We start from the raw sequence: 15,251 nt of genomic DNA on the forward strand, positions 1-15,251 counted from the left end.
AACATTATCGCATGACTAGATCATTCCTACTCTTACAACCAAACAAGGCGCTCCATAAAATAACCCTCAGAGACGCCCGTTCCTAGGCAGCTGTGCACCCCTTTGACTTGCCGGTAACGCACAGGCTTGTGACCCACACTAGAAAGTGAACAAAAGAGTCACACCACCGTAGACCCTCTGTACCGAGGTGTCAAAGATGGAGTAGGTCGCAGTGGGAGTTCCGCATGAACGATGTAAGTAAACCTTGTCCTAATTCTTTTAACCGTGATATCTGGATATACCCTGCTCCATGGCTACCGAATGCGGATTGCCTAATTTTAATTGAACCATTCTCTACCACAGCGCGCTGCAGTTTAACGCTCTGCTCCTCACACCATTGAAGAAAAGCACACACAACCCGGATTGGGTAAGCAGTGAGATCGATGGCCTCACTTGCCATTTCACATAATTTTCACCTTTGTAATTTGTCACACTTCTTTTCTAGTTAGTTGGCTCACTCATTCACGTTTTTATATACTCTGCACTGTGATCAGCATGCCCCATGTTCATGCCTGCCTGATTATAATAGTTTGTCTTAAGTCTACCTACTGTTCATTGTTTTTCATGCCTTTTGCTATGTACTCTTTCTTGTCCTAACAGGTCTTTCCCGTCAGGCACCAAATTGGTAAAGCCTGACCAGGTTTTTATGGTAAAATAAACATGTCAGTAGCTCTAACTGTTCGCCTGGACCACAGTTATGAAAATCCTGGGCCCTGGCATTGTGTAGATGCATTATCTAATTAGCTTTCCATATCAAACCTGATGAATTGCCCCAGATCTTTTTTTTTTTACTAAAATAAGGCAAGAAACACGCCGAACTCGCAATAAATCACCCACCAGAGATCATTGCCTCTGCTGGTGGCAACCATACTTTTAAGCAGACATGTGGACAGGCGGGATAAAAAGTCTTTAGTCCTGTACCCTGCCTGATATTTTTTAATCACTTACCACTCTCCTCTAACGCTAACACAAATTTACACCTGGGGCCCTATACAGACACTTCACAAAACTGTCTTGCATAAAAGATCTCTGTTAAAAAGCCCCCTTGTGGTTGCCTGCAGAGAATTGCATCGCCACCTCGACGAGGAGCAAAGGCTCTATGATGAAGAATGACACCCTGTAAGGGTGTCTGAGGGATGTAATTCCAAAAGGGAACCACCCCCCTTGCCTCCGTACTCCACCTGACTTGATTTTTTAGACGTTACTTCTCTTTTCTTTAGGAACTACATACCTATGAGACTATTAGTATTAGTTTGGAGCATGTATGCTGGACCTTTATGCACTCTTGGTCTCTCCTTCCCTTTGTTGTAATTGTTAAGTCCATTATTAGACATTGTAAGTGTAGTAAAGCCATACACAGTATATGGTCTGGGAGTTGGTCATTACGAAATCCACAGCTCCAAAATTGGCTTTACTAAAAACTGGGAAGTTTAGTAGTAAACATCTCAGCACTTTAAACCCACACTGATGTCAGTGTGGGATTTATTGTAAAATGCACTCAGAGGGCATTTTCGAGATGCCCCCTGAAAATCGACCAGCCTGGCGTGGTTCTTATTATAAATGTTCGCCATTTGTCACCGCCATTTGTCCTCCCCAGGGTTGGTCTTAGTCCATGAAAGGGGAAGCTTCAAAGGCCTGCTGCCTTTGGAAGCTATCCCTACCTTTTGCTGCCTCCAGCAGCTGGCACCCACCGGTTCTGGCCACCACGTTGGGCAGGAGAATCAGCAGGAAATCCAAGCTAGGAAGAGAGTTGTGCCCACCTTTGCCAACCCCACCCCTCGGGTGGGGGAGGCGAGGTAAAGCACACTTCGCAGTCCCTTCCATCTTGATGAGGAGGGGACTAAGCCAGTTAGGAAGGGTCTCATGCCCCCTTCCCATTGGAGGGTGGCATATTGTGGGTGTATCCACCACAAGGTAGGGACCCATTGGTCCCCACCTGCAGACTCCTTTAAGGTCCCTAGACTTAATATTTCGGGGCGACCCTGAACCTTGTCTCCTGAAATCTGAGGAAGAAGGACGAAAAGCTGTGCTGAGCCAGGAAGGAGAAGAGAACACAAACTGCCTTGGCACCAGCCGTATCAACCTGTGACGTCTACAGCAAGAACCCCGTCGAGTCCAGCAGCCAGCAACCCACCCCTTGCGCTGGAGGACCCGCCCTGCGACCTTCCTACAGACCGGATTTGCTCAAACAAAGACTCACCTCCAGAAACCGGATTCTGGTGACTCGCGATTCTTCACCACTCTCAATCCGACGCCCACGCCACAGGTTCGAGTGGACCAACACCCTTAGGAGGTCTCCTCCGCGATCCTGACCTGGGATCTGGTGATCCCTGACCTCCCTCAAGCTGACGCCTGCAGCCTCAACCTGAAGGGTCCCCACGACCGTGACTGGAGGCATCCCCCAAGATACAAACTTAATGTATTGAGCTGGGTTGGGGTTGTTTGCCAGCGCCATCAGACTGCTTTTGAAGGGCACATTTGGTGCCCTCCTTGCATACTCCAGTTTGAGACAGCTCAAGGTGCTCTTCGCTCCCGCTCTGGCGTAAAACTGGACAAAGGACATGAGTATCCTCTCCTCTGTCCAGCCCCTCATCTGGGAGGGACCCCTGAGTCGTTTCAACCCTTTTCCCTGGGGTACTAAGGGCTTACCTGTGGGTGGCACTTCAGATTCGTCACGGGACAAGACTCCAGCCTGAACCCAAGTCACTCTTCGACCGTCTGCACATTTGCACTTTGCTGGGCTTCATCTGGAACCGAGTCTGCATCTTCGTCATCTGTGTCTATGCTTCCTCCAGGATCTTCAAAAGACCTGTGGGCATAAAGGACACCCAAAGTAATCTCCCTTGAAGTGAAGGAGTCACTCCCCTGCATCTGCAGGCACCGCAGCAAAGCTGACCGGTCCGCTACTCATGACATCCCATTGACTTTGAAAGGCTCAGCAACATAGGTGGTGGTTATGCAACTCCCTCGAGACCTGATCTGACCTCTCTGCAAGTATCCCTCATCAGAACCGCTACGCCTGAACCCCTATGCACCGCGTTGGCTTGCAGTTACCAAGGCTTGTTGGCTCTGCACTCCAGAGACCTTGGGGCTACTAGAAGCTCCTGCCAAGTACAGCTTCCACACCGCATCTGCTGCACCGTGGGCCTTCCTTATTGGTGAGCTGCTTGAGGTCCTCTTGCGGCTCCTGTGCCTTTGGCTTGTGTGTACTCCTGAGGGACATTGGACAGCTCTTGCATGGCTCCTGGTCTTCCTCAGAGTTGCCTGTTCCTCACAGCTGCAACGACAAGGTCCCCGTTAACTTGTCTGAACTGCCCGATATCAGTGGCCATTGCTCTTCTATGCCTTTTGGTCACTCCTGAGTGACATAGACTCTGTCTCCTTTGCTTGCAGGTACTTCACTTCCAGAATCTGCCCGTCGGTTCCACTGGACTTCTTCACCTTGTTCTCTAGAGCCATTTTTCTATAAGTCCTCCATTGTCGTCTACGGAGGTTTCCTACGTCTCTTCACCCCTATGCACCTGGCTTTCCTGATGTAGGTAACCTAGTCTCTGGAGCATCCACTGGTAGGGTGGCTCTTCAACCTACCGTCCTCCAAAGGAATTCTTCGAGGTCCTCTGGGAAAGGTCCGTCTTCTCCAAAACTGCAGCTGCGACTTCTTTTTTTACTTCAATTGGGCACGCGGTTGTGTTCCCACTCTGCACACAGCCAAGTTGGGGTTCCAGGGAACTTACCGTGGGTGGTTCCTTGCGTACCCGGCTCCTCTGGGTCTTCTGGTGCAAGTCCCATCTTCTCCTACAGTTTGCTTTCCCCTCTTTTAGTATGTGGTTTGGTCTCCCCCTGGAGACCACTGCATTTTGTACTAATAACCATATTGCAATTGAAGTATTGTTGTAAATTATGTTGATATCTCCGGGTAGGAGATATACCAATGTGTTAGTGAGTGTAGTGTAATAAATAGAAGTATTTTCATATAAACATTGTGTGGTTCTTTTTCGTTTAACCTACACTGCATGATTAAACTGGTAAAACGAACTGCTAAACACTCCTTCAAGATAAGCCTGAGGGCTTCTTTCCACGTCTTTCACTTTGAGAGCTTTCTGTGGCTATCAAACACCCATAAATTACTATAAGGGTTGCCTGGATTAGTGCAGGGTGCCTCACTTAAATGAGTGTGCACAATATACTAAGCCAGCCTCCTACATCGACCAACTGTTTATGGCGTACGCTGGAACAAAGAAAGATTGTGCAGTGCAGAAGTTGACTATCTTGTGACTGGTCGTCCTCTGCATCAATGTTTGCTGCGCTCTGGCCAAAAAGCAGCCTCCTGAAGGCTCAAGGGCTTATTCCACCAGACCAAAGGCTGCAACCACGGCGATGCAACATGGAGTACCAGTCCTTAATATAGTCCCCAGGGACAGCATTTTTGGCTGCTCTGACCTGATGGACTTCCAGGTCTAAACTTGTCCTCAGTCCCTCCTCAGGGAATGGTATTTCTTGTGTATCTATAAGGATTCTGTGGCTAGATGTCTCTATCAGATGGACAAGTTACTTACCTTCGGTAAAGCCTTATCTGTTAGAGACATGATCTAGCCACAGATTCCTTACCTACTCACCCATCCCCCCCAAAACTGCAGACAGTTTTCCAGGGTCAGGGCTGACCGCTTTCAGGGCCAGGGCTGACCGCTTTCAGGGCCCTAGTTGTTCACAAACACACCAATGTAAGTGCACTTCATGGCTCCGCGCTTCTGGTGTGGAAAGTTGGGAAAAATTAACTGACGTCAGCGTGCCTAGGTGGAGCCTAAATAGGTGACGCAGACGTCACTTCTAGCGTGGCGACGACGTCACGCGGAGCAGACCGACCCCACCTACTTGCTCGCGGGTTATTGCTCAAAGTAAAATCTTCCGAAACAGTCTGATGCCTGGGAAAATAAAAGGTAAGGAAACTGTGGCTCTACCCAACAAGGCTTTACCAAAGGTAAGTAACTTGTCCAACTGCCTGAGAAACCAGAGAAACAAAGCAGAGCACTCAACTGTTTGCTGAGCAGCGAAGAAAAGGAGCGTACAAGCAGCAACAGAGGACTATGTTGGGACCACACTGCAGACATTAAAGAAGGACTTTTGAACTGTTTGTTTTACCTGATGTTCATGGGAAAATTAGTAGTTGTTCTGAGATGTTTAAAATTGCTGCAGTTTTGAAATAGTGTATATTAAAGTGAAGGAAGAAAGCATAATCTGTGCCTCCAGTCCTGACGTGGAATTGTTGTTCCAGGTAAATACTTGTTCGAGGCATATGAGCTGCAGATTGTACACTTAGCATTAGATCGCCACCTGGTGTTGGGCTTGGATGATTGCATGTTGTTGTCGTCTTGGAAGAAGTCTTTGTAGTCACGAGATAGGTGACTCCTCCCTTGGACGATAGTGCACATGGGCATCGGCTCCATCCTTTGATTGTTTTTTTCCGCCACTGGGTTTGGATGCAACTTTTCCGCTCCGGTTCGAAAATCTACTTTTCAAAGACTTCGACGCGCAAAACTTTCTAAAAACAAACTTTAACTTCAATATATATTGACTCGACGTCATCACTTCGATTCCGGTCGTCGTCGCGGGCCGTTGGGCCTACCCACATGGTGAGGCCTATACCTCATGGAAAGGACACCATTCAAAAGATGCCCCGAGTGTGGAGCAAAATTTCCACACAGCGACCATCACGAGGTGTGTAACCTGTGTTTATCACCGGAACACGACGAATCGAGTTGCACAGCTTGTGCATACTTTCGAGCAAAGAAGACCATTCGAGATCGGAAGGACCGTCCACACGACATGCAGAGATCAGCTCCGGAACCGGTAGATATCTTCGATGAAGGTCCATGAGTCCCCGAGGAAGATTCCGATGATCTCCAGATCGTATCTGATGCAGACGACTCCGATGACTCCATACCATCAGGTCAACGCGTGAGTACAACTGCCCCTACCCCAGCCCCAACACCTAAACCAAAGGCTAAGGACAAAACTCCACCTTCAGGGCCCGGTCAAGACCGAGACATTGCTTCGAAAGCACCGCCATCGAGCCCGGCTCCGAAGAAAATAATAAAGCCTTCCGGTAGCTCCATACCAAGCAAACCGATGTGCCGATACAGCCAGCTCCCTCGGCACCGAAACGGTTCCGAAAAAGACCCAGGAACCGTCGACTCCTAAAGACACTATGCACAGAAACCAATGAAGCCTGTTTCCGATGCTTCCAAGCCGACCAAAACAGCTACCAGTCCAAAATCTTCGGTGCCAAAACCTACAAAGCCTGATATCGATGCCTCCAAGCCCTCGAACCAGGCCTCCACACCGAAAACGATACCTTCGATGTCGAAAACTATGCCAAAGGAGTATATAACAACTCCTAAGGCTAAAGACAAGCAGAAATCAGGCCCGGAACTGAAAAAATTGGCGCCGAAAGCAATTTCTGAAGAAGACCTTTTTAGACCTGATCCTTTGCAAAAAATGATATATATATACCCAGAAACAGGACATGTTTCTACCACACCACACAGGAAGAGAAAGTTAGATACAGCACCTACACCTCCAGTGCCTGTCAAGCAGAAGGACTCTGCCACATCTCCTATGCACCCTTCTTATCCTGTATCTCCCTCTCCTGCTGTTCCTTTAAACATTTCACCTCACAATTCTCCTCTTCATTCTGCACAACATAACCTCCTCAGGATGCTGATGATGATCAGTATAGCATGGGGGGAGGAAAAGACCCAGATGACCCTTTTCCCTACCCAAAAGGTATAGGTAATATGGCTGCCATCTATCACAATGTTACCATGCATTCAGATGAGGCAGAAGAGGATTTTTGACTAGACACTTTTGAACATTCCCAAAAAACTGTGCAAATACTGCCAATGATTAAAAGAGTTATTAAACATGCCCCAGATGTGTTTAAAGATCCTGTACGGGCTAGAATTATAAACCCAAGGATAGAAGAAAAGTACAGAGCAGCTCCTGGGGATCCTGCTTACATTAAGGGACAGCTACCCTTAAACTCCCTAGTAGTTTCAAACGCTAGGAAAAGAGCAAATTCACAAACATCAGGAGAAGCACCACCTCCTGATAAGGAATCCAAAATCATAGATGCTTCAGGGAAAAGAATAGCTGCCCAAGCTAGTACTACATGGCGCATTGCTAACACACAGGCCCTCCTCGCAAGATATGATAGGGCTCACTATGATCAGCTAGAGAAGCTATAACCACATCTACCTGATCAATATAAAACACAAGCAGATGACCTCATACAGGAGGGTAAGCTTATACCTAACGCCTCCATTAAATGCGCACTAGATGTAGCAGACACTGCATCCAGGGCAATAAACACCAGTGTCCTTCTTAGACGTCACACGTGGCTACGCATTTCAGGATTTAAGCAAGGGGTACAGACTACTATCTTAAATCAACCATTCAACCAACACCAGTTGTTGGTCCAGAAGTAGTCACAGCTCTTGAAAAAATGAAAAAAGGCACTGACACAGCCAAGTCTATGCGAGCTTTGCAGTCCACCCAAGCAAGTGGCTCCTTTCGTCGCTCCTTCTACAGAGGAGGCTCCAAACAAACTGGAGAAGACAATTCAGCTTCCTTTAAAGCAAATTTACAAGCATCCTCCAATAAGGGATACTTTAGAGGGGGCTACAGAGGTAATAGCAATAAGGGAAGAGGTCGAGGTAACAACACCAATCACTCCTCTTCCACCACTAAACAGTGACTTCCGTCAGCTCCCCCAACAGCATACCAATCCTGTAGGGGGGAGATTAACACAGTTCCTACCTGTCTGGAATTCCATCACAACAGACAAGAGGGTAAGACAGATTATCCAGTATCGTTACTGCCTAGAGCTTACTGCTACCCCTCCAAATATACCGTCCAGACAGCATCCAATGTCCACAGAACATCTAACGCTTTTCCAACAAGAGGTTCTCTCATTTCTACAAAAAGATGCAATAGAGCTAGTTCCATTGCAACATCAAGGAACAGATGTTTACTCACTCTACTTCCTAATACCCAAAAAGGATGGGACACTAAGGCCAATTCTAGTTTTAAGGCCTCTCATTCTGTATATACACTCAGATCCTTTTCACATGGTCACTTTACAACAAGTGCTCCCATTATTGCAACAAGGCAACTTCCTCCCTACACTAGACCTCAAAGACGCCTACTTTCACATTCTCATACATCCTTCTCACAGGAAGTATCTCAGGTTTGTGCTACAAGGACAACATTATCAATTCAAAGTCCTTCCATTCGGGGTCACAAATGCACCAAGAGTGTTCACGAAGTGCCTAGCAGTAGTAGCAGCACATCTCAGAAGACAACATATCCACGTCTTCCAATACTTAGACGATTGGTTAATAAAAGCCAAGTTATTCAATCAGTGTGTCCAACACACATCTCAAACAATTCAAACACTGCACGACTTGGGGTTTACAATCAACTACACCAAGTCACACCTACAGCCCTCTCATGTACAACAATACCTAGGGGCTACCATAAACATCAATACAGCTATAGCTTATCCCAGTCCAGCCAGGATACAAAGCATTCAAGCCTTACTTACAAGGTTTCAAAACCAACACTCTCTCGCCAGAGTGTTCATGCAACTAATAGGCATGATGGCATCTTGCATTTTTATTGTAACATATGCAAGACTGCAAATGTGCCCATTGCAGGAATGTCTAGCACATCAGTGGAATCAGGCACAAGGACAACTAACAGACCTGGTGTTGGTGGACAGCCACACACAACGCTCTCTGCAGTGGTGGAACACCAAAAACTTGTCCAGAGGGTGGCTGTTCCTCGAGCCTGTTCCACAAATAGTAATGACGACAGACGCATTCCTGACAGGATGGGGAGCACATCTGCTCCACCACACAACTCAGAGAAGATGGACCGCTCAACGAAAGGTGCTTCACATCAACCACCTAGAGTTGCTAGCAACTTGCCAGGCACTAAAGTCCTTCCAAGTACACATACAAAGCAAGGCTGTCTTATTCGGGACGGACAACATGACTGCCGTGTACTACGTACAGAAACAAGGAGTCACACATTCCCTGCAACTGTCCCAGCTCGCACAAAACATTTGGAGATGGGCCATTGCACAAAACATATATCTGCTTGCAGAACACATTCCAGGAGTTCACAATCAGATAGCCGCTCTGTTAAGTGGACAGACACAACAGATTCACGAATGGGAACTACATCTGCTAGATCTTCAACCATTCTTTCACAAGTGGGGTCATCCAGACATAGACCTGTTTGCCACACATGAAAACGCAAAATGCCCAACCTTCGCCGCCAAGTTTCCACACCCGTTGTCCAAGGGCAATGTGATATGGATGAACTGGTCAGGCAGATTTGCGTACGCTTTTCCGCCAACCACGCTAATACCACAGACAACAGTCTCTCAAACTGATCCTGGTAGCTCTTACGTGGGCACGCAAACCGTGGTTCACCACACTACTGGAACTCTCTCTGGTTGCACACCAAAAACTGTCTCTGACACCATCCATGCTAACGCAGAACCATGGAGACATCAGGCATCCAGATCCAAGACGACTGAATCTGGCGATCTGGCTCCTGAAGTCTTAGAGTTTGGTTACCTTAACCTACCACCAGACTGTATGTATATCATTAAAGAAGCCAGAAGACCTACTACTAGAGCTTATTATGCTGCTAAATGGAAAAGAGTTGCCATTTACTACAATAATAATCAAATTGATCCTTTAGATGCTTACATCCAAAATATTATCTGTTACCTTCTCCATTTACAAAGATGTAATCTAGCTTATTCATCTATACGTTTACATCTGGCAGCTATTGTTGCATATCTACAAAACAGACAACATATGTTGTTGTTTAGAGTACCAGCAATAAAAGCTTTTATGGAAGGACTAAAAAGAATTATTCCTCCTAGGCTACCACCCTCTCCAGTGTGGAACCTCAACATTGTTCTTAAAAGGCTCATGGGACCCCCTTTTGAGCCTTTACACAAATGTGAAATGCAATTTCTCACATGGAAAACAGCTTTCCTTGTTGCTAAAACCTCTCTTAGAAGAGTTAGTGAGATTCAAGCTTTTGTTATACAAGAACCTTTCTTACAATTACACTGTAACAATGTGGTTCTAAGAACTAATCCTAAATTCCTTCCTAAAGGAATTACTCCTTTTCATTTAAACCAATCTGTTGAGTTACCATTGTTTTTTCAAAACCCAGACTCAGTAGCAGACAAAGATTTACACACGCTAGATGTCAAAAGAGCTCTTCTTTATTACATAGATAGGACCAAGTCCTTTCGTAAGACAAAGCAACTATTTGTAGCCTTCTCTCCACCACTTAAAGTCAATCCTATTTCCAAATCAGGAATTGCAAGGTGGATTGTTAAATGTATACAAATATGCTATCACAAAGCAAACCGCACATTAACAGTTCCTCCTAGAGTGCACTCCACACGCAGACTAGGAGCCTCCATGGCTTTATTAGGAAACATTCCTTTTGAAGACATCTGCAAGGCAGCAACATGGTCTACAACACATACATTTACTAAACACTATTGTGTTAACACCATCAGTGCTGCAGCAATTCCCCCTCTGTGCTGACTCTCATTTATTCCCATTGTTCATGACGAGCTCAGCTCGTCATGAGCACACGAGCAGTGTACTGCATGACGAGCTGAGCTCGTCATGAGCATCGAAGGGGTTAATGTGCAAGCCAAGCAGCAAGCTGCAGTAGGCCAAGCTGTCCTTAAAACTCTTTCAAACTACTGCAACAAATACAGGTGACCACCGCTAGGGGAGACACTGCTGCACAATCGATGCTAAGTGTACATCTGCAGCTCATATGCCTCGAACAGAAAATGCTACTTACCAGTATGCATCTGTTCTTGGCATGTAGAGCTGCAGAGTTGTACACGCCCTCCCACCTCCCCGGGACCTATATTTCCAGTTTTTATCTTAATTAGATATACACGCATGGACATCCCTTCTTTCTTTCTACTAACTCCATCATTTCCCATCATGGCGAAAAACAATCTAAGGATGGAGCCGATGCCCATGCGCACTATCGTCCAAGGGAGGATTCACCGATCTCGTGACTACAAAGAATTCTTCCAGGACGACAACAACATGCAATCATGCGAGCCCAACACCAGGTGGCGATCTAATGCTAAGTGTACAACTCTGCAGCTCTACATGCCAAGAACAGATGCATACTAAGTAGCATTTTCCTTTTCATATAGGTTACATATTCTGTGGAAAACGAAATCAGCAGTGGCAGAAAGGGATCAGGATGCAGCTAGCAGATTTGAGGAGGGATGGGACTGGAGGGAAAATATTGATCATGATGAGCAAATATGTTAGTTTTGTAATTGAGGAACATGCAGAAGTGTTTACATCAGCAGAAAAATGGCACATGCATGTTAGTTCTCATAGAGAACAAGGATCAACCTGAAGAATGCCAAGGGCAGGGTAGTAACAAGATCGGAAATTGAAATATATGTGACACATCACAGTGAAAGAGCACTCAAGACCTACGTTTTCTCTTGCAGGCCACTCACTACAGCTTTCTTGCCACAGTGGAAGTGTTGGGGAAACTTACATTCAGCGCGTTTGCTGGTGGACTCGTGGATGCTGTTGGTTTTGTTCCCAGCTATTTCCTTTTCCTTCTGCTGTCTGGTCTGACTGTCATTCATATCCGTAAAGCTCCTGTTACTCTAAGCTGACCACGCGTGAAAGAGACATGTTTTTTATATCCTGGTCGTCAGTGGTCTTGGCTTCCCAGTGCAGAGCCCGGATCATGTGTCCATCGTAGAGCTGTGCTCTGGATGACCCTATTGGACCTTTAGTATTTGGAGCCTGTGACTGCTGTCTACCATACACCATCCCACATACGTACGTGAACAGTGCATGAAGCACGGCGTGATGAGAGTATCACCTGCAGGAGATTCCCTGGAAACGTAGGTGGTTGTCTTTGAATGTAATAAAATGTTGTACGTGATTGGTTAATCTGAAAAACTAACTCTAATTGAGTGTCATTTTGTCAGTCTGTCTCTATTTACTAGGCACACGCCACTATACTAACATAATACTGTTTTTAACAAAACGAGGAAATGACACATTGTTGAAGTACAGAATATTAACTAGTTCATTTGCACAAGACTGCCCAAAATATCATCATAGAAGTGTGCATTTCTACAGAGCCCTTCTGTTACACATACTGTAGGAGGCTGGCTCAGTACATGGTATACACCAGCAACCCTTACCGATAGTTATAGTGGTCCCTGATAACCAAAGCTCTCAAGGGGTAGCTGTGGAGAGCAACTAAGGGTGTAAAGCGGATGCATTACCACACAGTCAGTCAGTGAAGCTTACACGCTAGAAAGAATCAGTCCAGTCCTCTTCATCGTATAATTCTTTTCAACTCCTCGCCACCAGTTGTTCCCCCATTTGCTCCTCCATTATCCCACCCTGCATTCTTTGTTTGTAAATGTGCACTTTTGCGCAAATAAATCCAAATTACCAATCCATTTGGTGTCTGCCATTTAAGAGCAATAAATAAAAAAACTAAAGCAAATGGTACCAGCGTATGACATCATGCATCCTCAAACCAGTGCAAATATACGACTGCCAGTAGCAATCACCCCATGATGCTTTTGTTTTTTGATAATGCTGCACAGTGTCGGGAAAAAGTCAGCCGCTGTAGAGCATCGGCAGAAGGCATTGGCAGTACATATAGATCCCAAAGGCAAGACCTATTGGCTTTGTCAATGCTCACTTTCTAAGGCATTAGAGGATTTGGAACTTGTGCCCTAGGTGTTTACTATTTAATATAATTGCTCTATGCTTCTTTTGCTTTCACGTTTTTCATTTTGAATAAAAAAGTCGTTTTTTTTTAGAGTGCATTTTTTCCCAGAAGCAAACCTTTATTTTTCTTAATAAAACAAGATTTGATTTTAAGCTCTTTTTTAACTAATTTTTATTGGTATAGCAATAGAATCACAGAACGGGACAGCATTTGTAATACAAATGACACCAGAGAACAACGCCTCACCAGTATCTATACCTTTAGTGGTCCAGCTGCAGTGGAAACAGTCAATGAGATGGAAGGCGTAGCTGGTTCATAAGGGATGACATGTTTCGACAAATTGAGTGCCCGTTTTATATAAATCAAGGCAGTGTGCAACATTGTAGGCTGCAGCTAATAGACTGCAGATTGGAATGTGCTAATTTAGGCAGGGAGCCATCTGTCAAATGAGTCCCTGCAAGCCAGTCTCTGTCAAGGGGATGCCCTGCCAGCCATTTGCTAAGCCATTGCACTTGGGCTGCTGGACAGTATTTTTCAAGTTTGGAAGGCCTACCCCACTTGCCTCCATTGGTAGTTGCAATGTTGCCAGGGCTACTCTAGGACGACCGCCTGCCCACACCAAAGTAGTAATCAGCTGGTCCAAATGTTTGAAAAAGGAATGCGCTAGAATCAAAGGTAGATTGATACAGTAATCGCGTAAATATAGTAATTTTAACTAAAGACACTCAGCCCATCACTAAGAGCGGAATTGAGGAAGAGGAAGCTATTTTATTTTTAGGTTTTGCACCACCTCACCAAGGTTACCATCCATCCGGTGAGACGCAGAGTGGTACCCTGCACAGCGAAAAGTTGTTACTTCCAAAAGCAGTTGATCACTGAGTATACAACCAAGCAGAGGAATGTAGTGCGCTCTCCAAGGACAATAGCATGATTTAGTCCAATCAACTTTAAGTCCAGGTCTCTTCTCACAGTCCTTCAGCATGTGGGTGATACTTGAGGGGCCCATCATAGCATCCCTAACAAAAATCAGTATATTGTCAGTTTATAAGACCGATTACAAAGGTGATAGAGGACAGTGTTAACATGTATGATTGATTTGTGCTCTCTTTTTTTTCATATAGATTTATAGGGTGAATACATGCCCAATTTTTGTTTTGGACGTCGTGTATGCAGAAAGAGTTGAGTGCTCGTTCTTTATTTGAAGACATGTGCAAAAATACGAAAGAGCCGACACGTACTTCGCCCAGGGACCAGCAGGCCAGGGCTTTCTCAAGGCAGAAAATTCTCTGTTAATTAGTTGTATTTTAAATATATATATATATATATATATATTTAAAATACAACTAATTAACAGAGAATTTTCTGCCTTGAGAAAGCCCTGGCCTGCATAACCTCTGCTGTCTGAAGGGTCCCCCTATTAATACTACAAGAATCAGAGATATGGCGACCAGTCTTCGCCCTAGCAGTTGGGTTGGTATAAAGGATCGGAATTCTTTGCGCGTGATTGCACAGCCCCCATACAATACACATATCTTATCCATGTAATGCCAATTCAAGGAGTCAAAGGCTGTTTGAGGACTTTAGCTATAGAAGCCGCTTGAGGGCATACCTCGGCAACGAAAAAAATGGTGTCCCAAATGCATTTTGAGTAGTGCATCCAGGGATAAATCCCGTCTGATCATGATGAATCAAGGTAGGTAATAATGGAAGGAAACAATTACCCTGAATTTTAGCTAGCACTTTGTAGTCGGCATTTAATATAGAAAGTGGCTTATAAGAGGATAGCCGCTTTGGGATCTCTATTGGGCTTCGGGAGAGCTGTGATTAAGGCCTCAAATCTTTTTGTTAAACTCAATTTAAATAAGCCGATAGGTATTAGTCTGTAAGTTCTCAGACGTAGGTTTTGCATGTTGTAGTATTTTTAGGGGCAGTTCAAATTGTCCTCTCTTACAGTTCTTGGTTTAATGGGGGACCATTGTCAATTCAAACATGGTCTGAACTTCAGATTGATTTAATACATCTTTGTTAAGTGGTTTTGAATGTCTCCTGCTTTTGATAGCCTGTGTCTTTTATGCAAGGTATGTAAAGGTTCTTAGGCCTAGTAATGAAATCTCAAAGAAATTGTCTTCATGTTTTGTACCCAATGTGACGAAAAGATGTTGGGAACAGCTTAACACCTGAATTTCCTCTTGAGCCTCCCCACTATTCAGATCACCCTTGTGAGAAGTTGGCTTGATATATGATGTTCACTAGTTCTAGTGATCACCTTGTATCAGTCCAAACAACCCTTATGGTGATTGGTTGTAAATCAACCATATAGACCAGCTATCCTAATGGTAGCATGGACAAAGCAGTCTTAGGCTAAACTC

The 15,251-nt window shown here is 45.2% G+C and overlaps 1 protein-coding gene across 4 annotated transcripts in view; it reads left to right on the top strand.

Annotated features, from left to right (window-relative positions):
- Positions 1 to 12,602, top strand: part of SLC33A2 (solute carrier family 33 member 2) — a 110,337-nt gene extending 97,735 nt beyond the window's left edge. For all 4 annotated transcript variants that reach the window (XM_086966528.1, XM_086966527.1, XM_086966524.1 and 1 more), the window contains exon 6: positions 11,627 to 12,602. In XM_086966528.1, coding sequence (XP_086822654.1) covers positions 11,627 to 11,800 — 174 coding nt within the window. In that variant the 3' untranslated portion in view covers positions 11,801 to 12,602. The remainder of the gene's footprint in view (positions 1 to 11,626) is intronic.
- Positions 12,603 to 15,251: the final 2,649 nt, after the last annotated feature.

Source organism: Lissotriton vulgaris, chromosome 4_1, assembly GCF_964263255.1.
Source record: "Lissotriton vulgaris chromosome 4_1, aLisVul1.2, whole genome shotgun sequence".
In the NCBI taxonomy this organism is placed as follows: domain Eukaryota; kingdom Metazoa; phylum Chordata; class Amphibia; order Caudata; family Salamandridae; genus Lissotriton; species Lissotriton vulgaris.